At 34.3% G+C, this 26,360-nt stretch overlaps 2 protein-coding genes across 3 annotated transcripts; both read left to right on the forward strand.

Annotated features, from left to right (window-relative positions):
• The first annotated feature begins 3,988 nt into the window (after positions 1 to 3,988).
• Positions 3,989 to 9,918, forward strand: LOC120087670 (dehydrodolichyl diphosphate synthase complex subunit nus1). 2 transcript variants are annotated; one of them, XM_039044522.1, is made up of 9 exons: positions 3,989 to 4,274; positions 4,447 to 4,485; positions 5,401 to 5,431; positions 5,734 to 6,004; positions 6,124 to 6,185; positions 7,079 to 7,268; positions 7,361 to 7,457; positions 8,697 to 8,779; positions 9,700 to 9,918. In XM_039044522.1, exons 3-9 carry the CDS (start codon positions 5,405 to 5,407, stop codon positions 9,705 to 9,707), a joined length of 738 nt encoding a protein of 245 aa, XP_038900450.1. In that variant the 5' UTR covers positions 3,989 to 4,274; positions 4,447 to 4,485; positions 5,401 to 5,404; the 3' UTR covers positions 9,708 to 9,918. The 2 variants fall into 2 exon arrangements, with proteins under 2 accessions (XP_038900450.1, XP_038900449.1); XM_039044521.1 differs by having other exon boundaries at positions 3,989 to 4,177.
• A 930-nt stretch (positions 9,919 to 10,848) lies between these two features.
• Positions 10,849 to 17,416, forward strand: LOC120089266 (histone acetyltransferase MCC1). Its single transcript, XM_039046685.1, has 6 exons — positions 10,849 to 11,048; positions 11,123 to 11,337; positions 11,426 to 11,570; positions 15,948 to 16,047; positions 16,177 to 16,405; positions 17,028 to 17,416. The coding sequence occupies exons 2-6, from the start codon at positions 11,231 to 11,233 to the stop codon at positions 17,212 to 17,214; spliced, it is 768 nt and encodes a 255-aa protein (XP_038902613.1). The 5' UTR covers positions 10,849 to 11,048; positions 11,123 to 11,230; the 3' UTR covers positions 17,215 to 17,416.
• Positions 17,417 to 26,360: the final 8,944 nt, after the last annotated feature.

The raw sequence follows: 26,360 nt of genomic DNA on the forward strand, positions 1-26,360 counted from the left end.
ACGGACTGCCCTCATAGGCACAACTCACTCAAGATTAAAGTCATGTTACCTATGGTCATCATAGTGAAATGAAAGTCTCTATTATGAACGATGTTATATAATAGGACTAAATATTTCGTTGTCTAGTCTTATACAAACTCCTTTATATAGAATATCCTCGCTCGCATGTCTAATACATCAATGATCAGGATCATATCATTTATAGCTCTTTACAACAATTGTAACATCTACAAAGTGGGTCATACTCGTAGTGTCACTAGGATAAGGTACCCAACTTTATCTATATACTACAGACAATTTAGGTTATCACTTAAACATGATCCACTTGTTGTATGTCTCCACATACATGTTTAAGTTACAACGATAAGTTTATTGGTTTTTGGTTAATGCAACTAAAATATCACATATATTTTAGACAAAATGAATAAAAATATCAATTATTATTTATTACATAAAAGTTTATTCAGACCTTAGAATGTGATGGTGGGATCTGGTGAGTGACTAATTTGGAGAAGAAAAAGGCTAAAACTTTGAGAGAAAAAAAGGTATGAGATTATCACATAATCTCATCAATTTCCACTAAGGTCAAAAGTTTTAAAATTCATTAAACACTCTCTTAAGGCCAAAAGTGGGATTTAGTGGAACAAGTGTCTTCAAATGAAGACAACACTTAGCCATGCAAAAGTTGACATTTCTCACTCACAAATGTTAGATCTTTTCACTAACTTAGTCAAAGTTTGACTCTTAAAGTCCAAAGTCTAACAAATTTGACTTTCTAGCTTTCAAAGGTCAACAATTTAACTTCTATTACATTTTTTATTTAGTCAACAATTTGACTTTTAATGCAATTTTGACCAATTCCATTTAATTTCAAAATTAATTCTAATAATAAATTCTAAAATAAAATTAATATTAAATAATTAATTAAACAATTTAATTTAATTTAATATTAAATCCAACAAAAATCCCAATCAATATGAATCACTATTCATAATCTTGATATTAAAATCTTATTTAAATATCTTTTATTTTCTCTCTCTTTATGTTTAATTCACAATTAAACATTAGGTTACCTATATCGTATATATTTAACGCTTTGCTCCAAAAATTGAATTTGAACACTTTAAATTTGTTCGTCACATTGTTCTAAGGTTTAGTCCAATATGAGCTAATAGGGGAACCTCATGGACCTACAGATCATGGGCTCCAACGATCTGCGATTAACCGGCTAAACTCTTTAACATAGTTAACCACAACTCGTTAATTACCGAGTCACTCCACTAAAACCAGTAGTTGCACTCCCCTCACTGTAGATATATTATGTCCACCTGATACAACCATGATTAGTAAGTTAACCCTTCATAGGTTGTTCGTAATAACGACTGGGTTAAAAGCTGTTTTACCCCCGAGATTATATCTTGCTCCTTAAGTCTCACTAATCTTCTAATGAACAATTGGTTTGTGATCCAATCACTAAACCGAGTCCCTCTGGGGTCAATGGGAGGGTAGGGCCCCTTGTTCAAGACCCAGAGTCAACAATTAAGGGAACAACCTCTTTACTATCCTTAAAAGCGGGTAAGAGTGAGTTCTGTCTTACACCCTATGTCCCCAGCTATCAACCCGGTCTTACCCTTGAAATGGGAGGCTTAAGAGTGAATTTCGTTTACACCCTATGTTCTCAACTATCTACCCGATCTTACCCATGAAATGGGAGGCTTATTGAGCCGGTGTTGTTGAGTCAATCTTCACCCATGAAAATCTAAGGAGAATCCTGAATAAACAGAAATTCATAGTTAGCTCAGGATTAAGGTCAAGTTACCAAGATCATCGCCTTGAAATAGTCAGTCTTAAACAGTAAACAACATTATAAAGTAAGAATGACTTAATTTTTGGTTCAATCTTATGCAAACTCATTGTATAGGACGCCCTCACTCCTCATGTCAATACATGAATGAATTAGAATCACTTCGTTTGTAGCACTTTACAACAAATTGCAACAACTACAGAGTGAACTGCGTCTAATAGTGTTATCAGAATAAGGTACCCAACCTTATTCATATATTATAGACCGTTAAGGCTATTTACTGAACTTGATCCACTCTTATGTCTCCACATAAAGTTAACAGACGGTTTTAGGAATAGAGCTCGTTTAGTGCCCAAACGGCCCTTAGGGCCCCAAGGCCCAATTTTTGTGCGCGAACCTTCCGACGCAAAAAAGCGCGAAAATGGACCCAGGGGTTAAAAACTATGAAAAAAGCATATTCAAATAATAACCATGGATCTTTAGTTTATTAGATTTAGTCTTTATAAGTGCAATTCACATATTCAACAACATTTTTATTGAATAAACGTCAATAACATCTTTACTGATAATAGAATATGTTTAACATTACAAACTGCAAGTTTTAGGACATACAACCCAACAACTTAAAAGAATTGAAAGTTATTATCTATACTAACAAGGTGCACCTTCCTTTTCGATAACTTAATCATAGGAACTTCAAAGTTAAGCGTGCTTAGCTTGAAACAATCCTATGTCGGGTGACCTTTTGGAACTTTTCTAGGATGCATATGAGTGAGGAAAAAGCACGCTAAAAGGAATCGTGTTGGTTTGTGGGGACAACTTTCACTTCTAGAAGCATTCAAGACACGTAAGGATGACATAGCCAGGTTGCAGGGGATGCAAGGGAATGCTGGCCGCCGAGGTCATCAGGTGCCGAATCTTGGGCCTGGGGCGTTACACTGAATCTTGATACTGAGATAAATTTGAAAATTCTCAACGAATCTTATAAACTCTTGGATGATTCTCGAGTTGATATCTTTCTTGAAGATCAATCTAGATCACATGAGCAAAATTAGAAAAATTAATACTAGTTGAGATTTCTTTTGACAAAGAACTTAGGATCCAAGTTGTGACTACGCTATTGCATATAATCCCGGATTGCAACAAAAATAATTCACAATGAGACCATTAATCATTGTTTGACTCCATAAAATGTAGTTGGTTTCGGTCAACAAATTGGAAACAATAACAATACTAGTGCTATCTGAATGATGAAGATAATAAGGAATAACGTATTGTTCGATAGTAAAGTGAAAAGAAGAAGATTGACCTGTTGAAGAATTGGAAGAAACTCTTAGAGGAAATCTAGAGAAAAATTTCAAGGCTTTTGGGAGTAAATTAACTTGCTCAATCTTTATTATGAAAATTAGGGATATAAATAGCCAATGACTAATATAATTATACTATAACAAACCAATAATAAGAAAATAACTAAATGTGAATTTATAAATGTACCCTAAAATGGTCATCTGCATTCCCAAAAAAACAAATGACCTAAGATATCTTGAATGATTTAGTCTAAACAGAATATACATATAATTTACAAATTAGTTTAATTTTTGTATATTTTGTTTAATGGTTTAAATCTTATTTTGATCCTGAACTTTAAATATTATCTATTTTGGTCCTTAGACTTTTAAAAAAGTCTGTTTTAGTTCTTAAACTTTTAAAAAATGTTTACTTTAGTCTTTGTTATTAAAAATTTGTTAAGTTCTTAACAAAAATCAGATGATTTATATTTCTGGATGACTAAAATACTAAATAAGTCAACCACACTGAAAAGATCTATGGTTTCAATCTTGAATAGGGTGGTAAAATGATTTTGTATGGAATAACTTGAAAGTTATTTTTTTTTTCAAGATTTTGGTTGTTCACTATTTTGGTGCATTGCTTTGCTAGTTGACATTTAATTCATTTTCATCTTACTCAACACATATAGAGCCCAAAAATATATATCACCTGACATTTTCATTTAAGTTTTAACAAAATTTTAACCACATGTACTAAAATATTTTTTAAAAATTTTAAGACTAAAACTTACATTTTTAAAAATTTAAGAATAAAAATAGAACTAGGTTGAAAGTTCAGTGACCAATTAATTTACAAATTGGTTTGGCACGGGCTTTATAAACTAACCGAACCAATATAAACGTTGAAAAACTGGTAGCATCACTTCCTCAATAGTTCTCATCATCAATTGAACGACGAGCACTTTCCTCCACCGTCGTCGGTCAGAGACCATCTTTTCCGCCGCCGTCATTTGCAGTCCAGTCTTGCTTATATGTAAACCGAGTTCAGTCTTGATTTGGTCAAAAACCGAGAAATCGAACCGATGTAGGGTTATGACTCCCAAACACTCTAGCTAACAATCAATTCTTCACTTACCAAACTTTTCTGGAAATTAATTTCAAAATTAATTAATTGAGCAATTGTAAGATCATACGATTTTGTTTATTTATTTTTTATTTTTTATTTTTTTGAATAAATTGTAAGATCATACGATTGATACTTCTAACGAGTTCAAACCTCATTTCTCAACTGACATGTCTTTCAATTTGTTCCTGATTGTTACAAACTAAATCCCATTTCTTCATTTTTCGCAGCTTACTTCATCACTTTCATCCCTCAAATTCTCCTCTTGGGTAATTCTTCTTTCTTTAGACTTTGATAAACAACTTTCTCTCTTTCTTACCTGGTTTAGGGTTGTGTTATTGAATGTTTGTTGATGCTAGAACAATGGAGTAATCATGGTGTATGATGTACATGATCAGTTTCTTTTTTGTTGGGTTGGGGGAGTAGGGGCTCCCCTTTAGCGTTAATCGTTTCATTATGAACTACTTGAAAATTAAAACATCATTAGCCATAATTATTCTATTTGGAAATCCCTCTAATGTTATGGTAATTTTAATTATTTTAACAGCTTCAGCTCTTCAACCACCAAATCTCTTTGTTAAAAATGATGTTCTTAGTCATTCTTTATTGTTCATAATTGTTGTTATTGCATCGTTGCTCTGAAATCCATATTTACCATACTGGGGTATGGGTGAAGGTGCAAAACAATAAACAAAGATTTGTAAATTGAAAAATTTTGAATGGCCCGGGCACCCTTTTAAGTGTTTTTTTGTCTCAGCAAGGTATTAGGTTAGGTATCAGATTATTAAGCTTATGCAAATGACAGTTTAGGTTGTTCTTCATCATTTTTATAATTACCAAGATAAATTTAAGTTAAATATAAACGATAAAAAGAGTGGCAAAAGCTCTTACTGAGATCCTGGATTGCTTTTGTTTCTTATATATTATTTGAGTGATGTTCAACAATAGGTCATATAACTGTTTTATCTTTATGATGCTTCGAGTTGTAGAATAAAGCAAATCTATTGCTAAATGAAATTGAACTGTGGTTCTTTCAATTTTAAATAATCTGCTTTGCTTCTTGTGGATTTTTTCCCTTTAAAATTAGTTATTGTTTTTTTAACATTTTCTTTTTCAAGAAATCATTTTACAAAATTTGATGATCCAGATTTCTCATCATTGTCGTTGTATTTTTCTTTTTGCAGACCAATGGGCATCAAGGTTGAACTTCAGAAGGTAAAGTGTTGGACTGCTCTAGGAATGGCTTGGTTTATTTTCATCTTCTTTAACTGTCTTTATCGTTTAGATTTAACATTCTGTCAGAGTATAAGCCTAATACTTATTAGGATCTCCGGGGAATTTTTGGGGCCTTAAAACAATCTTTCTAAGATAGCATTGACAACCTTATTTGAATTTTTGTGGATTTCAACTCTACTTTATTCAGAATCATTTGACTTGTATTGTGGCAAGTTGATTTTATGTTGTGTTGCTGTGTACATGAATCAGATGCTTATTTAGTTTTTTCAAGGCTTGTACAGATTGGAATTCTTGGGCTTCAGCTGATATGGCATTTCCTACACTTTATTGTTAGCTTATATTACTTTGTCATTGGTATTGCCACAACACTTGAAAGCTATTTGATATCTTGGGGACTCCTACGCAAGTACAAACATCTTAATATAGACAGGCTCCAATATCTTGCAATTGTGGTTGAAAGTGATGAAGCTTATAATACCTTAAAAATTATTGAACTTCTGCAATGGTTAGCATCATTGGGCATTAGAAGCGTTTGCTTGTATGATGTTGAAGGTAATGATTTTGGGTCCATCCAAGAATTCTGAGCTTTCTTTTATTGTTGCCAAATGCTTATGAACGTCTTTCCAAATTTGTTGAATTATATGTTTATTTGACTGTATTTTATGTTCAAGGGGTGCTCAAGCAGTCCAAGGAAATCATTTTGAAGAAATTAAAGAATGCGTCTGTATTTCAGGTACATGTAACTATAACAAAGATAGATTTAAGGGTAATTGCAATTGGTAGTATTTTTAGGAATAATAACCAAGGGTATAACATCATTTAAAAAAAATTGCAAATATAGACAAGTCTATCAACGATAGACTTCTATTGTTGATAGACTCCCAAGTTTATCAGCAATAGACTTCTATCGTTGATAGACTCTTACCAGTGATATGGTAAGGTCTAATGTCTATATTTACAACTGTCCCTAGATTCAAACCTATTGGTTCAGTAAGTGATGAAGTCTTCTGCATTCAACCAAGTGATCATAGGGTCCAAATACTTTGTGGCCCTCTTTTTGAAATATTAATGTGGATTTGTGTATGGTATAATTGTGTTTTTATTAGTCCTTTATCTTTGAGTATTTCTTTCAATGCTCTTTCCTTTTATTAGTTACCTTAGTTGAAATTGCTGAAATTGTTGAAATTTCTCTTTGTATTATATTTACCCATTAATGTTTCTTTTTTCTTTTATATATCTTTTTAATTCCTTTTTCAGAGAAATTATAATATAGGGAGTTTCTAGGTCTTAGTTTTTGCAAAGCTAATGGTACTGAGGCTACCCAGGGCCCTTGATGGAATGGCATGCTTTTGATTCGATTTGTATTGCTCCTCATTAGTGAAATTAAAGATAGCCTGTTGAAAGTTTTGCGGTACTTTATTTAACTTAGTTTTTCTTTCTTTGAAGTTGAATATTGATCTTTGCATGAGGTCATTTATTTCTTCAATAGTATACGCATAACTGCTGCCTTTTGTTTTCTCTTCCAAGTTTACCAGCAAACATAACAGGAGTCTGCAATTTGAACTTCGGAGGTGAATGGCAATAATAAGATGTACATTATTCTTCTAACTTAGTCATTGCATTCAGGGGAATGAACCTCTCCAACTAAGCAAAAAAGGAATTACTCTGGAGTTCATATCAATCTCTGATGGAAAGGAAGCCATTGCCAGAGCAGCTAATTTTCTTCTTGAAAATAAGTGGAGAAAAACCAACATGAGCGGAGATCACAAACAGTGCCTTTCTGAATCTCAGATGACTGAGGCTTTAGCAGCAGTTGGTTTGTATTCTTTCTTGTACTTGATAAGGTTCAGAGAACTATTTTATTCCAATGTTAATTAACCTTATGGGTATATATGGATCTGTTATTAGGTTGTGGAGGGCCTGATCCTGACCTCATTTTAGTATATGGGCCTACAAGATGTCACTTAGGGTTTCCTGCATGGAGAATCCGCTACACAGAGATTCTGTGAGTCTTGTTGTTTATTATATTTTTTTTCCATAAGCAATGACACGTTTCACTGAACTGATGAGAAGTAGAAAAGCGAAACCAAAAGCCTCAAATGAAGTAGCTAAAAATTTACTACTTGAAGAAGGTTAATTACACTAGGTGGATAATTACATAAAGGTTCTATTAAAGAACAGCAACTCGATGCTCTAACTTTATGAACAACGCATCCTCCATGTCCTTGCTTCAAGAGAGAAAAATATGTTCTCTCTATTAACAGCTTCTACTGAAGGGCAGGTACTGATGCAACCACCGCCTCCTTGTGCTTTTCTTTAGGGAGTGTCCACAAAGTTGTTAATTGTTATGCCATCATGGTTCGTAAGATTTCAGTAAAGACTAACCATGTATGCGTCAAAGGCCAAGTGGATTTAAGAAATGCCTTTCAATATTCTCAGCTTTGAATTCTTGTAGCAACGGAATATCAGGTTGCTACTTGCAAGTCCCTCAGAAAAGTCTTAATTCCACCCGTTTTCCTGTGTGCATGTGGATGTGCATATATATGAGATTTATCGTAATTCACCCTATATCTTAACTTTTCAGTTCCTTCAGACTTCTTGAGCTCGATCCTTTTGTCTTCTTCTTTTCCTCTTGTGTGTATTTGGCCTTTTCTGCCTAAGATCCATGATATCGAGCACCTCACTAAGTCCCAATTGGTTTAAAGTGTCTGAAACTCTTTCCCATTCTCTCCCATTGTTAGTCCATCCCTTCTTCTGTCTGTTTATTGCCACCAACTGTTTATGTATTTGATGAGAATTAATATTTGTCTTCTCTAATTGCTTGACACTTGACTAGGAAAACTTCATTTAAGGCTATTGTATAATTGTTCTGCATAAGATCCATATATATGGGAATTGATTCCTCTACAACTGGACTTCTTTCTTTGTTACCCCTACACATGCTACTCCCCATACAAAACCCTGAGCTGCTAGAAGTAGAATACGACCCATCAGTTGTTTGTTCATGCTGTGCTTCAGTTCCTTTCATTCCACAATTTATAGAAAAAATACTTCTTTCCAATATAGTAATGGTGTTTGTTAATTGTCATAGTGAACACTTTTGATGTTTTTATACCTGATATACGTATCAAAGAAAAACACCAATTTTTCCTTTGGTGCCCTAAGAAAGCTTATTTGATGGAATGTCATATGTGACTGTGTCGAGCCTTTACTAGTTATCCAACAAATTTATGTTGTATTGCAGACACATGGGACCATTGAAGTCCATGAATTACGGTTCCCTGCTAAAAGCCATTTACAAGTTTACCATGGTGCGACAGAACTATGGTGAGTTACCTGCTATTGCCTTAATAAGTTCATTTCTTGTCTTCATAATGTTATTGGTATATATTGATTCTAAATGGTGAAAATATGATCTTACAGCTGAATTCCATTTTAATCGTTTTCTCTACAATAAATGTTTCTTTTGTTTGGTTGAGGATTTTCAAAATTCATGTCAAGTTTTAGAACTTAAGAAAAATAGGTCCTAAAAATTTGTTTTTGTTTAAAAAATGACAAATGATTCAAAAGTTTTTGCTTAGAAAAGGTGAAAACCATGATTAAGAATTGGTTATAAAACAAACCCAATTTTAAAAAACCCAAATAGTTATCAAATGTGGAGCTTTAGATATCAGCTCTTGTCTAGTATAATCTTTTTGAAAGCCTTCTATTTAGCGTAGCCAATGTGTTCAACAAGGATTCTTCAACTTGGGTCTTAAATTTTAGAAGTGCACATTTAAATGATTTTAGAAGTTCAGAAGAACCAAAATGAAAACTTTGATCAAGTTACTCATAGAAAACTGTCTCATACATTTATTGTACATATATGTCCATTTGATAACCATTCGAATTTTCATTCTATTTTAATTTTTGTGTCTTTTGATTGGTTTTACTTGGAACATAACCAAAATTTCAAACTCAAAAAAAAGAAAAAAAAAAAGAAAAAAAAGAATGTAATTCTAAAGGTTGTCTTACTTCAACAAGCAGCAGTGAGGTGGGTGGGGGATAGGGATTTGAAACTCTTTACCTTTTCAAAAAGATTTATTATGTTAATCAGCTAAGTTATTTGTTTAATACTTCTTGTTTTCCACATTTAGGAAACAAGTTATAATTTTTTTAAAATAACTAAAGGAAAATTTTATCATATGTAGGTTACATTTTCATTTTGAAGGTAGTGACTAATCTTAATTATCTGATGGTTTCAATAGGTAAATGAACTGAAGCATTCTGCAGTAATGGAAGGCCAATGAAGGAAGGAGAAGATTTTGTCATTTGAACAGCCATGGATTTAGTTTTATGAATCTTCTATCCAAGGATCTTGTCATTTCATTAGTCTTTTAATTACTGTGAAGAATTCATAAATAATATAGTTAATTATATAAAATTCACCAACCCTACGCAATAAAGGTGTTTTTGGTTAAACTAGATATTGGTGAAATGTTTAAGTACATAGTACCTCTTTTTTATATATTGTTTTTATTCCTAAAAGTTAGGACAGAGTCTGCTTAGTAGAGAATCTGAAAATAGAAATTTAAAAACAAGGGATAAAAGAGAAATATATTTCATGTTTTTGGATATGCTTGGTAGTAGATTTTAAAATTGAATTTTAATTCAAACCATTATTTTAAATGTGTTTGATATTATAAATGGTTGATATATTAAATGTATGGTACATTTTTCCTTTATGTAATTATGAACTTTATTTTTTTAAATTTAATTTCTTGATCGTGTTAGTGAACCCCATGATTACATGAGAAAAATAAAAAGAGATGAGTTATGAAATGAGTATACCTCAACGACTATGAAACTTAAATTCTTGACTAATTCGAATTCTTGTAGAACTGAACAAAATAGGTTTAAATACTACGTTGATTCTTTTTACTTCTAGTTTTGGTTCATTTCGATTCTTATATTTTCATAATGTTAATTTTGGTTTCTATACTTTCATTTTTGGTTCATTTTGGTCTATATTCTTTGAAAATATTCATTTTGATTGTACTTTTAACTTTGGTTCATTTTGATAATTGAATTTTCTAAAAGTGACTATTTTGATTTCTTAAAAATGAAATGAAGATGAAAATGAAAGGACAAAAACAATCACTTCTTAAAACTACAAGAATAAAGATGAACCAAAGATGAAAATATAAAGATCCAAATAAATATTTTAAAATATGATGATCAAAATGACCTAAAACTAAAATATAAGGATGAAATGAGTAGAATTTAAACAAATGATAAAAGTAATAATAAGGATTAAATTGGAATAAACCCAAAGCATAGGGCGAAATTGCTAATGTAGCCCAAAATCCAATGTTATCACATTAAGAATCACACACCAAAATTTGGGGAATAAAAAAAAAAAGAGTTTTCCAAAGGGGAATTTCAATTGGAGGGTTGGATAAGAAAGAACCAAAGCCCCAACAAGCTCCCTCTTATTCTCTTTCTAACCCTGAATTGATTCGACAAGATGAAATAGGTGGGTGGTTCAGCCATCAAATTGACCAAAATGTTGAACCTCTTTCTGTATACGACTGGAATCTACGTCAGTCCGTCTCAGGTAGACTACTTTTTGTTGCTTCCCATGAATGAATGGGACAATTGTTGACGAGTTACTTTTTTCGATTTGCGCAGGAATATTTGCTATAGCTTATGAGACTGATGTTTGTAAATGGAAAGTGAATGTGTAGGTCGACTTTTTCGAGCATATAAATTCTTTTCTGGGGATTGAAATCTTTTGCAATGGTAAAACCCAAAGCTATCGACTGTCCAAGTATATGTTATCGACCAATTGAACCCTCAGACCTTGAAGTTTTGGAGCAAATCCATGGTAACTTGTTTCCAATCCGGTATGTAAATTCGATTGTGGGTGTGGTTCATTTTGATTTTTTATTATGTGATGTTGAAATTGATATATGGGTTGTTTGAATTTCTCAGGTATGAGTCGGAGTTTTTCCATAGTGTTGTTAATGGGCGTGACATCGTGTCGTGGGCAGCGGTGGATCAAAATAGACCAGATGGCAGAAGTGATGAGCTTATTGGATTTGTGACTGCACGAACTGTTCTGGAAAAAGACAGCGAGGTGGGTATTCCTTACTCTTTATATATTTATAATTTGAGACTCAACCTTCATACATGAGCTGTTCTCTCTTAATTTTCTGGGGGTAGAACGGGATTGTTTTAGTTCATAGTTTTTCTACTGATTTTCATCTAAACATGGACTCTCCCGTTGTTACTAAACAGTTCTTTTGATTTTTTTTCTTCATCTCGTTTTCCTGTTGTAAAAATGTTGAAGTTTGGAAGTAATGGATGTCAATAAGGTTGGAAGTAGAAATAAATGTATCACACATGTAATGGGGAAAACTCGAAGTTAAAACTTGTGGCATGGAAGGATCACAAGAGAAAATAGAAGGATCTGAATGGACTCAAAAAGTGAGTTATTTTAAAATTGAAAATTTCTTGGTTTTCAAAGTATAGGATTTGTTAGTATCTTAGATAGTCAATCATACATGGTTAATGTAGTAGTTTATGTAGTGAATGTTGGCATTATCTCTTCATTTTCTAGGTTGATCAACATTTTACCTTTTTATATGCTCGATGGTTAGTCTTATATTTTCTTTTTCCTACAAGAAAGTAAACTAGAAAGGAAGTTTACGCTGTTTTAATTCAAGACCTTTGAGCATTTGAATATATAAACCTTTTGGTGTAAAGCTAATAGATTTGAATATCATTTTTCCGCTTTCAGAGTTATCATGATACCAAAAAGGTTTCAAGATCACTTGAAATACGTCATGCTTATTGGAAGATAATATTTTCAGAGCTTGTTCATTGACCTTGCCTTCAAGCTGAAAATGTTATTCCATGTTTGATCTTGTGCAAGTATTAGTTCCTATAGGGAGACCTTTGGTGTTTATATTTTACTCTGTGCACACTGCACGGCTGCATTGGTGTTGTTTATATTATACACCTCTTCTAAAAGAAACATTTAGGTTGCAATCTCTTCTTAACATTGTAATTTGTAACTTTAGATCATACATTCGTACTGTTAAGGTTTTTGGACATATCAGGAGGTCTATGTGGAAGAACTTTGGGTGGACTCAAGATTGACGATATCAAGAACAAAAACCTTGCTTTCCTCTCCAGGAGTGGAGGGTGATTATAATCAATTTTATGACCTGAATCAATTTGGTTGATCTCTTAATCAGTTGCATTTTCTTTTCCGTTGGGTCTTGATGCCCTTGTTCTCTTTAGTCAAATGTAGAGAGTTTGGCAAAAATATATATTTTTTCAAATTGGTAATGGCGTTAGGGTGAAATTTTGGGAGTACTTTTGGCCTTTGCTCCCTTCTTCAAGCATTGAGTTCCTTAACCTAACTAATTACTTTGTCATAAGAAAAAACAATTGCAGACTATTGGAAGGTGGGTGATCTTGGTTGGACCTTGAGTTTAAGATATATGTTTGATGGGGACTGGAGTTTGAAGAGTGCTTGGCCTCTAACTACTAAGCTGATTAGGGATACATTCCTAGTCAATGCGAGGACCTTTTGGTGTGGTCCATAGAACCCTCGGATATGCCGTCCACCATATTAGGCAACATTTGTTTATTTGTTTTTTTTATGAGAGACAATTTTATTGATGTATAAATTTACCAGAAAGGAGGGAAAACCTGAGCCAAAGGAGTTACAAAAGATATCTCCTATTGGGCAAAAGTGAATCAAAACTATATGACTTGAAGTATTTAGACAATTCACACCAAGAGATAGCGATGAAGATAATGTCTCTAAGAATGGGTCAAAATGTTGAGCTTTGTCATTGCAAATCCAGCTATTTCGTTCAATCCATACCAACCACAAAAAGGCTCTAACAAGATGCATCCTCTTCCTTCCTTTGAAATGGTGTCCCTCAAGAATGAGAGATAGAAAACTAGTGATATCAGTAGGAAGGGCCATAGACCACTTGAAAGCATATAGGTTGTGGTTACAAAATCTGTTGGAGAATGGGAAAAAGATGAAGAGGTGGCTTTGTATCTCATTGTTCTTCCTACAAAGTGTGCACCAACCAAAGGATAAGGCCAAAGAGGGCAGATGACGTTGGAGCGCATCTTTGGTAAGTACAGCATTGTGTTGAAATGTCTCTAAGAACGAGATAGCGATGAAGATAATATCTCTGGATATGGGTCGAAATGTTGAGCTTTGTCATTGAAAATCTGGCTATTTCGTTCAATCCATACCAACCACAAAAAGGCTCTAACAAGATGCATCCATATGAGGCTCTTCCTTCCTTTGAAATGGTGTCTCTCAAGAATGAGAGATAGAAAACTAGTGATGTCAGTAGGAAGGGCCATAGACCACTTGAAAGCATATAGGATGTGGTTCCAAAATCTGTTGGAGAATGGGCAGAAGATGAAGAGGTGGCTTTGTATCTCATTGTTCTTCCTACAAAGTGTGCACCAACCAGAGGATAAGGCCAAAGAGGGCAGACGATGTTGGAGCTTGTCTTCAGTTAGTACAGCCTTGTGTGATAGCTCCCACATAAAGGATTTAATCTTTTTTAGGGAAGCGATCTGACCAAATTGTTTTGTAAGGGCCATTGGCACTTTAGAGATGGTCTTGTGCTTGAAAGTGATCAGAAATTTGGTAGAGAAAATCCCAGATGGTTCAAGCTTCCAGAACCATTTATCATCAGAGTGATGTGGTGTGGCTGGTAGTTTGTTAACATATGAGATAAAACAGCCCATTCACTTATTTCCAATTCATTAAGGTTTATACAGAAATTAAGGTCCCAACACTCCTCAATCTCCTTCCATGAGTCAAAGATTGTAGCCTACTTAGCAAGGGAGAGAGCAAATAAGTTAGGGAAGGTTGTGTGCAAGGGGATAGAATTCAAATAAAAATCATGCCAAAAGGCAACAGAACGCCCATTACCCAATGTCACAGCAGCATGTGGATCCACCATATATTGAAGGAAAGAAATGGCCTTCCTTGGACCTTTGGCAGTATTAAGCGTGCAGATTTCAGCTTTGGTATCACATTTGGAGGAGCCATATTTGGCCACAACAGGCTTTCTCTACAATGCGGATCTTTCCATCCTGAACTTCCAAATCCATTTGGCAAGGAGGGCTTCATTCCTCCGGTTAAGGTTAGTGATCCCCAACCACCATGGATGAAAGGAGAAGTAATTTCAACCTCAATGCTGCCAATGCAAAGCCAGAAGGGTTTGTTACTAAATCTTGGTTTGGAAGGATAAAATTTCCAGAAAAGTTCTTGTGGTCCATAGCCTACCAATAATTTAATGCTCAAGATAAACTATAGAAAGGAAACCACATCTTTCTCCTCCCCTCAAGTGTGCTGAGATTACAAAAGAGAAGAAGATCCTGTAGATCACTTATTCATTAGTGTTCTGATGGGGACATCGGATTAAGTTGGAATATACACTTGTTCATTAGTTGGCATTTTTCTTCCTCCACTATGGTCAGTTCTCTACTTCATGTTGGAATTTTTTGGTGTGCTCTTATAGATATTGACACGGTGCACCTAGAGGTCAATTCCCTACTTCATGTTGGAATTGTTTGGTATGTTTCATAGATATCAAAATGGTGCTCCTATCGGCCTTATTAGATTGATAGTTTAGGGGAAAGTTGAAAGTCCTTCGGATATAGAAAAATACCTAAAAGTTTAGTGATGTTGATTTAGCCTATAAAGCACATACACTTCTAAAATGGCCAAGTATCAGTGTCAGACACTGAGATCCACCCGATACTGACACATATCCGACAGGCTATTTTGTGTGTCATATCTTTTGTTATTATTTTAAAAAATTTCCAACATGCTTGAACTCGCTCCGACATGCAGGGACACATTTTTGGACATGCAAGGACACATGGGCTTGCAATAAAAGAAAACAATGGGTTTTTGTAACCCAAAACCACGCTTTTGGACAACCCATTAATGGTCCGTTTAATTGAGCCCAGTTGACTCCATCTTATGGTTTTGTTTTGTTAATTAGCTCCCCACCAATCCTTGCTCTCACACCCCACGATTCTTCATTGTTCTTCTTGACCCAAGATATACACAATATATTTAAAAAAAACAGGATGTTCGGGTGCACCTACTGATCCTTAGCTGTTATGCTTTATGCTCTTTGTAACATATCTCTTGTACTTTGAGCATTAGTCTCATTTAATTATAAGAATAAAGAGACTTGTTTCCTTTTGAAAAAAAAGATGTGCCAAAGTTATCATTATGCAGTTTGAAGTACTTCCAAGCCATCATTAGGCTTTAGAGTGGATGGATGTCAAGAAACTAAAAGTTTAATTTGCAATTGGTGGGTGGATATTTTGTAGAAAGGACTTACACCAGTCTCTTAACAATGTCTTTTTAGCTACTTTGACAACTGAAATTACCTGTCTTGGATACTTAAAACTGGGTGTATCTAACTTATACTGCTTAAACGCCTTGTAGATATCTGATTTACTTCGGCATGATTCATTAACCACGGACCACACTCTAGTATACATTCTTACATTGGGAGTAGTGGAAAGCTACAGAAACCTTGGGATAGGTACGAGTTTGTTAGAGCTACATCTGTCTTATTTTTTTTTTTTTTTTTTTTTTTTTTATAAAAATAATAAATTGAACACATATGTCATGTTTAGAAATCATCAGCAAATTTTTATGTATTGAATTGCAGCTAGTTCACTTGTTCAAAAGGTAATTAAATATGCCTCAAGCATCCCAACTTGCCGAGCAGTTTATTTGCATGTCATTTCATACAATACTACTGCTATCAAATTCTACAAGAAAATGTCATTCAAGTGCCTACAAAGACTGCCGGGCTTTTACTTTATCAATGGCCAGCATTATGATTCTTACCTGTTTGTCTACTATGTGAATGGTGGTCGATCTCCATGCTCTCTATTGTAAGTATCAAATATCAACAACCTTTAAACTCACATGGCTTATATTACTTGTTCATTTACATGGTCGCATGCTGGTTGAGAATGAAACCGTCCTTAATCCGAGTTGGGGGAGGGGGGGGTCCTCTTTTGCCCTCTTATAGCAACCAAAACCTCATCAAGAATCCTTGGGCTCATAAGATAACTTGAAACATGTTTACCGTAGAGGAAACAACTTATCTCAATCTATTACCAAAACCTTGGAAATACTTATTCAAACTTGTTTAGCATTGGCACATCTAAAGTTCATTACATGGAAATTTAGTGTAGTTGGGGACTACGAATCCATTTTTGGGCGGTAGGGGAGGAGGGAGGAACTGGACAATGGAGAACAGATTGAGAAAGGATAGAGAAGTGATATACAGCGGGAGTACTAGAAAGACCAAGAATCTCATTCTCTATTAGCATTTTGATTCTGTGATATCTCAATAAAATGTATGTTTCAGTTTATTTTATTTGAAACCTTCCATTTCCCAATACAAATATTGGATGGTTCTAGGACTGCTAAGCCGGCATACTAGAGATCTTCTAAACCTTCAAGCTTATGTTTGTTCTTTCTTTATTGATTCGTTTCGTGTACGTGCAGAGAGGTTGTCACTTTCATGGTGAGTTATTTAAGGGACGGTATCAAGTCTGTAACTTCAAGGCTGAGGAAGAATGAAAAAAGGAAGGTGTCAAAATGGTCGAAATGTAAAGAATCTCATAGCCTTATATCCATGGCGCAGAGCAAGAGAAATCTAGCGGTTGAAAGCAATGGATATGAATGTGTTTAATTTGATTCTGATGTTAAGCACTGAGAAGGAAACCACTCAGAGGAAGATTGACCACACTGTATACCTACTCTTCCTTCAACTCTTTATAATTTATTGTAGTTTAAACCGTATATATATATATAAATATGATGATATTCTATGCTTAATGTAATAAGGTTTTGGTGATGTTTAATGTGAAATTGAGGCGTCTGTATTCTTATTTCTTTAAAGTCCTCTGTGACAATCTGCTGAGTTATTGACCCCTTATTGTAGTTTTCATTGCTTAAAGAATACTTTTATTATTTGTTTTTTTGTTTTGAAAACCTTGTTGAATCCTTTGAAGATGGAACAGGTGTTCGGTGAATTACTATTTATCTGTAATATGAATTTAATTAAATGACGGGGGTAAGAGGAGAATCTTTATTTTCATTTCTAAATGTGTTCAAAATCAATTTTGAAACTGAATAGAATTGTTTGTTACGGACTGAATGGTTTGGTTTTAAATCAAAACCAAAGAGAATTTGATTAGATCATTTTGCGACTTTTAGGGTTTGGTTTCGTCCAAAATTGGACCAAACCGAACCGTGAACATCCTTGTTCATATCTTAAAACCAAAGGGGTAAGGACTCTTGACATATAATGCACATGGTTAAAAATCTTTAGAATATACATTTAAAATAAATATACTTCTAGTTCTTAATTAGTAAATATCTAACATGAAATCATGTAAGGAGTTGTTTGGCGCATGATAAAAGTAGATAGTTAATTAATTTGAGTTGGTAATTATTATCTGGAGAGTTACATTGTCTTGAAGTTGAGTTGGTAATTATTGTCTATGTTTGAGGGTTGAGTTGAGTCGAGTTTTGGCGTATCTGATGCTGTTTTTGTAAATGAAATTGATTTTGTTTTTTTTTTTTTTGCTATTGTTGATTTTAATTTTCCACTATACACGTACTTTCCTAACTTTTCTAAGATAAAAACAAAAAACTTCGAATTCTTTTCCATTCTCAAAACATAACAAATTTTCTATTAAAAACCCCAACTTAATCATTAATGACCGTAAAATTTAAAAAGAACTGAAAAGATTAGTGCCATCAAATGAAATTATTGGCATTGTGGGATGACACTTTAATGTTAATCTTAAGAAAACCAAAATCTTACAATTTAAATCATAAAACAAACTATTAGAGTCATTTTTAACTAATTTGTGGAATATGGATTTACCTTTTTCTAAAACCGGTGGAATGATTTTAGAAATATTGATGTCTATTTTTTTTACTGTTATGTTGAATCAGTGTACAAACTATTTTTTTTTTTAAAAAAAAATTGAGCCATAATTTTAAATTCCACTATTAGAATTATGTAATACTTGAAAACAATGAGGGATAGGTTGTTTAAAACATATCGTTGAAATTCTGTTTAGTGAAACAATAATAGGTCGTCATATGTAATATTTTTTAGATATAAGAAAACAATGAAATAGAAGAATAATTAGATCTAAAATAATAGCCATAGAAAGAAAATAAAAAAAGAGAAAGGAGGAGTTGAGAAAGAAAAAGGAAAATAAGCCCCATATGGGTCAGATAGTGAAAGAAAGAGAATGAGAAAGACGAATCAAAAGGTGAAAAAAGAGAGAATATGAGAGAATGGGAATAAATGTGAAGAGACCCATGAGAGAGAGAAATGACAAAGTAATTGAGAGAGTTGAGAGAGTAATGAAAATGTGTGGGAAAACGGGTGAGACTGAGAGTGATAAAATGGTGGATAATTAAACCAACCGTTTTTATTTTTATCAGTGGTCGTCGAAGTTGGGCACACAAAGGTGTTAATCGGATTATGTTGTCCAAGCTGTTTGTGCGGAGGTAGTCGTTGGAGTTAGACGCTAGAGTTATCGTCGGAGATGGTGAAGCTCGGAATTCTTCATTGAAGTTGGTCGTGCGAATGTGGAAGTCGGAGTTGTTTTATACCAAGGTGGTTGTCGGAATTGGTTGCCGGAGTGTTGTTGAAGGTGGTTACTGGAGCTTGGAGTTGGCCATCCGAAGGTGGTCATTGGAGTATGTCGTCGGAGTGTGGTAGCGGTAATCGCCAACGGAGACCGATGGGTGGAACCATTAAAAACATTAGAGGGAGAGAGAACTGAGGAGAGTTAGGGTGAGTTGGTAAAATAACTGGTACAATTCCACCAACATTTAAAGTTGGTTGTCAAACATTGAATTGGTAAAAAATACCAACTCAACCCAACTCTCTTTGACTTGTCAAACACCCCCTAAGATATATGTTTTGTTTATTTAATTTATACTATATGTGAAATGTGATTAAGTTAAAATGTTAGAAACATAATTTCATAGAATAAAATATAAATGGTTGAACGAATATAATATTTTGTAAATATGAGACGTGAAGTAAAAATAATTGAATATAATAGAATTCTATAGATTTGACAACTATTATTTTTTTGGTTTTGATTTCTTTTTTCAATGGAAAGATTTAACACTTTGAAACAAAGACACTTATATACAATTCTTTTAAAGTTTACTTTACTGAAATTTTTATATTTGTCAAAATATTAAAAAAAAAAAAAAAAACATTGAATTCAAATGAAAGGATCAATATAAGTTTAAAATAATATAAATGTATATTAGAGGGAAATGTTAAATTATATTTACATGTTTTTTTATATAAGTTATTAGTAAACAAATATATCTTTTTAAAATCCAAAATAGAATAAAATAGAATATTTATATGTAAAATCTTGTTTTACACGAAGCAAAGAGAAACGGAAAAGGGAGAAACTACACAAACATTTTGTAGCTTTTGAAAATTAGTTCCAGTTTTAGAAATGTTTCTCCAATTTTGGAAACATAAAATGGGATGAGTTACCAAACAAGTTTATTTGTCAAGAATGTGAAACAAAAATAGGAAACAAAAATAAGAAATTTTGGATTGTGGACCATCGTTTGAACTCCTTTTATTAGTAGATATGTTGTTGAATGAGAAATTTTGGATCAACCACAAATTGTTACGCACATTTCTCAAATTAATAACAAAAAAAAAAAAAAAATCAAATTTGGTTCCAAGTTGACATGTGTCCTAAACTAAAATTGAAGACATAAATTGGTGAATCCCAATGATGCCACGTATTTTCATCCTGATCATTGAATTGAATAAAATTAACTTGGTTTAATTTGATATTATTATTTGGGCTAAAGTCCAATTGAACAAAAAAAAAAAGCTTAATTTAGTCCAAATTTTAAATAAGGTCCAAATTTAATTAGTTGGACCCAAGGGTTAGGTCCATGGACCAACCAAGCCCAATCTCACAAAAGCCTACTTAAGAACTCTATAAATAGAGGAGTTCTCTTCATTTGGAGGTCCGAAATTTTACACAAGAGAGAATTATCCCAACAACCAACAGACTCCTTAACTCCTGAAGCTGATCACACTTGAAGATTGAAGTCCTTTGGAGATACAAGAATTCTTCCAAGACTTCAACTCCAAGAACATCACATGTTCCTCTTCCTCAAATCAAGCGTATGCATTCAAATGAGTGAGAATCAAAGGATCAAGTAGTAGAGATGGAATCACATTCGCACCAAATCTACATCAACAGAAGTTCAACCCAACGAAATAAGTTTATCTTGAATCCTCATGCAAACAAATTGGCACGTCCAATTTCTCAACAATAAAATCAAGCAATGGCACCAAAGAATGCTACATCTAAAGTAACTGCTGCAAGTAACTCTTGCACAGGACCTGTCACCCACAATCGTACAAAGGAAATCATGCAGGAACAAGAGTAAGGTTCTATCGTCGCACATAACATTTTGAAGAAATTAACTGAATCTCAAAGAAGCAAGATTGTCATCAAAGAAAATCCCTTTTTTTGAAAACTTGACTCCTACGTTTGATCGAGTAAAGAAATAATCACACCCGAATGTAATGTTTGTCATGATGACGGATGTAAAAGCTGAAGTGGCCATGGCAGAGATGGAAAGGAAAATAAATTTCTTGATGAAACCAGTTGAGGAGTGAGATCGTGAAATCGCTGTCTTAAGAGATCAGGTGTCAGCTCGTGAAACTGTTGAATCAAGTTAAACTCTTGCTGACAAACCTAATGAAAAAGGAAAATTTGTGTTGTAGGCAAATCAGTCGCAACAATCTACCTCTGTTTCCTCCCTGTCGGTCCAATAGCTACAAGATATGATCACAAACTCCATAAGAGCTCAATATGGAGGATTGTCACAGACTTCTTTTATGTACTCCAAGCCGTACACTAAGAGAATCGACAACCTGAGAATGCTTGTTGGGTACTAACCCTTAAAGTTACTACAATTCAATGGAAAGGGCAACTCAAAGCAATTGCCTACTTCGTTGAATATTGTGAAAATGCAGGAACTAGAGGTGACCTGTTGGTCAAGTAGTTCGCCCAAATCTTGAAGGAAAATGCTTTCGATTAGTATACCGATCTTGAGCTAAAAGTGATTGACAGTTGGGAACAGCTAGAAAGAGAGTTCTTGAACCACTTCTACAACACTAAACGAACTATTAGTATAATAGAGATAACAAATGCCAAATAGTAGAAAGGAGAGCCAATCATCGACTACATCAACCAATAGAAAGCTTTGAGTCTGGATTGCAAATACCGACTCACAAAATCATCTGCTGTAGAAATGTGCACCCAAGGTGGATTGGGGACTTCTTTATATTATGTAGTGAGTAAAGTCTCATACGTTTGAAGATTTGGCAACTTGCGCTCATGATATGGAATTGACATCGTTCAATAAGGGAATTAAAGATTTCATGGTCCTCGAAGTAAAAAAGGACAAGAAAGAAATAAAGAGTACCGAGAGGATTGTGAAGAGCGTCACGAAAGAGTCAATGGTCATTAACGTGACTCCGTTGAGGTTTTTCTCCAAAAGGAATGAAGCAAAAGTAGAAAAAAAAAGATGATGGAAGCGAGATATGTCGCCTAACTTTGAAGGAGAGACAAGAAAAGGTTTACCCATTCCCTGGCTCTGATGTTGCAGACTGTTGGGGTTGATGCCCTAAATATCGTGGGTCTTATGGCTTGTAATTGTACTATACATACCATTTACTTATCTAATAAAATAAGAGGTATTTTATTTGACATTTAATTGCATTAACCACAAAACCAATAAATTAAGATCCAAGTTTTTCTGTAACTTAAACATGTATATATACAAGTGAATCATGTTCAAGTGATAACCTAAACGGTCTGCAGCAGATGGATAACATTGGGTTCTTTATTCTGGTGACACTACGAGTAAGACCCATTTTATAGTTGTTATAATTGTTGTAAAGTGCTACAGATAATTTGATCTTGATATTTCATGTAGAGAAATGTGAGTGAGGGTGTTCTAGACAAAGAGTTGATATAAGACCGGACCACGAAATGAATATTTTCTCTATATAACACCGTTGATATAAGAGACTTACATTCCACTAGGATGACCATAGGTGACTTGACCTGAATCCTGAGTGAGTTGTGAACTCCTACCTATGAAGGCAGTCCTTTGATTTGCACGGATGAGAGTGGCCTGTATCGCTGACTCAATATGCCTACCATTTTAGGATTTATCTGATTGTGGAGTAAGGAATGCAGCTTCATAAGAAGAAATTCACTCATCCCCTAGTGTTAGGGTAAGTAGAGAAATTGCTCCCTTAAGGGCTAGTTCCAGAGCTTGAATAATGTGCTGGTCAGCTACTGGATTCACCGTCGCCCGTGAACCCACGCCTATGCAAATGATATTTATATTCACCGAACTAACCCCTTATACTAACTAGTAGTACAAGTAGCAAGTCTGGGGTCGAACCACAGAGAGCCGATTTGGATTTCTCGAAAATTGACACTTGTAGGAAGTAACCAGGTGGGAGGGGGTTTGTGAAAATTGTGAAGTAAATTGCAAGAAAATGAAAAGTGCACGATGCAAACAAATGTGTAAATAATCAATTGAACAAAATACTTAGCTTGGGTAATTCTAGTTTAATTCATTCTTTTTCAATTCTATTACAGACTAATCAAAAGATACGTAAGAATATTTGAATTAAAACTTAGCCCACTCAATTAGAATCCTAACCGGTAGTCCATAAAATCAAGTTAATTAAAGGAAAAGTGAGAATCCTCAAACAATAAATCAATTAACAGACATTAAGATCTAAGGCAAAGCTAAGCCAAATAATTGATTTCCATCATCTAACCAATTATTTGAGCGAGATTTATCTAAGTTAGAAAGTAAATGCTTGCTAAATGGAATCCCAATTTAACACAATAAACTAACTTAACCCTTGCTTCTAGGTGACGACTACCTAACAATTACAAATTAGGGGCAGTCAACGCAGTCAATTATACATGCATAGCTAATTTGTCAGATTATCCCATATAAGACAATTGAAGAATATGCTCAAGATAAATTCTCATAAATTTATAACAAACTTACAGAATTACATATCAAGTCTCAATAATCGAATTGGAATGAAATTAAACTAACAAACCCAAGCTAAATTCTTACCCTTTATCCACGAAACATCTTCAAAATCGATACAATGTTCAAAGGGGAAGAAAATTATTACAAAATTCTGGTGAAAAGGTAGGCTAAACCCGAGCTAGAACAGGGTGGCGACGCTCAAAATCGAGTGTACGTATTGTTTTGTAATCGACCGACTCAAATGGTCCTATTATAAAACTGCTGCAATGTCGTAACGCTAGGAAGAGCATTGCAGCTCTACATACAAATTGGTCGAGCGTCAGACGAGTGTCACAACGTTGCCTTGATGCAGTGTTGTGCGTGCGTTGAGGTTGAATGTCCATAAAACTATGTAGTGTTGCAACTCTCTGGGAGAGCGTTGTAACGCTGCTTATTCTGTCCGAGAGCGTTGGAGGTGCAGCGTTGATGAGCAGTGTGACAGTGGCGTTGGGGCATCTCTGGAGCGTTGCAACACTAGGGTCAGCATTGTAGCGCTGGCCTACATCTGAGTATTCTGTCCAATAGCGTTGAGCTAGCATAAGAATTAGGTTTAATGAGAGTGTTGTAATGCTCGGCAAGGCAACAACCTTCTTTCCTTCTTCATTTGATCATTTTAGCTTCTAACTTCATCATTTTAACGTCTTTCTGCCCCGAATGCTTAATTTGATTTCTTGTACACTCGAGTCTTAAAAAACAATCAATTTAACTAAATTAAGTAGCTAAAAAACCCTGAGTTAAGTAGAAGAAGATAACACATTTCCAGTGCTATCAAACACCCCCAACTTAAATCTTGATCGTCCTCGAGCAAGTTAAAACAAACGGTCATGCAAAAATAAACAATTTGTCAAACTCAAATGTTCCTTACTCAAGCCTCAACAGTAACCTATAATTAATTTCACAATCGAATAGGTAATCAAAAAGCATTCCATCATTTTAAGAATGGTTTGAAAATTCGTTTTAAAATTTGTTATGCATGTTCAAGCTCAAAGTTATTTATTTTGAACAAGAGCGAGCCCAAAATGGTCTTATGAATCTTCAATTTATTTTCTCCCACACCGGTGTAAAGGATTTGAAATTAGCTTTCCTAAATTCAAAGTGGTAATGACATCACAATGGATCAGTCAAAATCGAATCATCCATCGCCTTTTTTGCATGCTTTTCCTTCTCATTTTTTTTAAATTTATTATTTTTTTTTAAAGCACAAAGTGGAAACTTAATCTAGGAAACCAACTTTCGTTTTGCTTGTCCACACGGGTGTCATGCGAGTCATCCAACTACAGGCCAATTTCCTTTAAAAGTGTCTAAGCTTACTCATTCCTCTAAGATACTTTAGCTCAGAAGGAAACTACGGGTGTCATGGCCACCCCAGGTTAATCATACCCTTGAAGAAGAGGAGTAGACCCCCTATACATGCATATATGAAAATTCTCTCTCTCTCTCTCTCTCTCTCTCTTTTTTTTTTTTTTTTTACTAGGTGACAATGATATCAATTGACTACAACTCAAAGTGTGCATTACTAAATTGAATCGTGGAAAGACTAATATATATCACCAGTGGCTATCGAAGTGACAACAAACTTATGGTCTCATAATTCAATTCTAAGCAAGCATACAGGGTCAAGATAGATATGCAAAGGTTTGGAGATGTAATAAATAAAAAAAAAATTAAGCAGTATTTTAAAAAACATCATGCAAAATTATGAAATCTTTCATCCAACCTATTCTAATGCAAAAATGATTCATATGAGTGCGTCATAAACTAGTCATCACAAGGAACAAAACAACAAGACAAACTACACAATCAAGAAAACTTGCATCACACATGATCTCGAAGGGAAGATCCCAACGAGGAGCCTAAATAACCGGAGTACATGACAAGTGTTGGATTTTATGTCCTAAAACTTATGGTTTGTAAACGGTAAAATTTATTCTGAAAATTTAATAAGTTATTATTGAATATATGAATTGCTTATTTAATTTTAGAAATAAATCCAATAAACTAAAAGATCCATGACTATTACATGAGTACTTGAACTTTATATATGGAGAGATAAAAGTGGATCATGTTCAAGTAAATAGTCAAAATGATCTATAGTATATGAATAAAGTTGGGTTCCTTATTCTGGTAATACTATTGGATGCGACCCACTCTGTAGTTGTTACAAGGAGTTGTAAAGTGCTACAGAGGAAGTGATCTTGATTTGTACATGTTATAACATAAGGAGTGGGGGCGTCCTGTGCAATGGGTTTGTACAAGATCGGACCACAAAATAAGTCACTCTTACTTTATAATGCTGTTTACTGTATAAGACTAACTATTTCAAAGCGATGGCCTAGGTAACTTGACCTTAATCCTGAGCTAACTATGAACTCCTGTTTATTCGGGATTATCCTTAGATTTGTATAAGTGAGGGTCGACTCAACAGCACCAGCTCAATAAACCTCCATTTCAGGGGTAAGACCAGGTTGATAGCTGGGGACATAGGGTGCAAGATGGAACTCACTCCTACCCGCTTTCAAAGATAGTAGAGAGGTTGTTCCCTTAAGTGCTGACTCTGGGTCTTGAACAAGGGGCCCCACCCTCTCATTGGCCCAAGAGGGACTCGGTTTGTTGATCGGATCACAAACCAATTGTTCATTAAAGGATCAGTGAGACTTAAGGAACAAGAGGTAATCTTGGGGG

Source organism: Benincasa hispida, chromosome 10 (assembly GCF_009727055.1).
Source record: "Benincasa hispida cultivar B227 chromosome 10, ASM972705v1, whole genome shotgun sequence".
Lineage (NCBI taxonomy): Eukaryota > Viridiplantae > Streptophyta > Magnoliopsida > Cucurbitales > Cucurbitaceae > Benincasa > Benincasa hispida.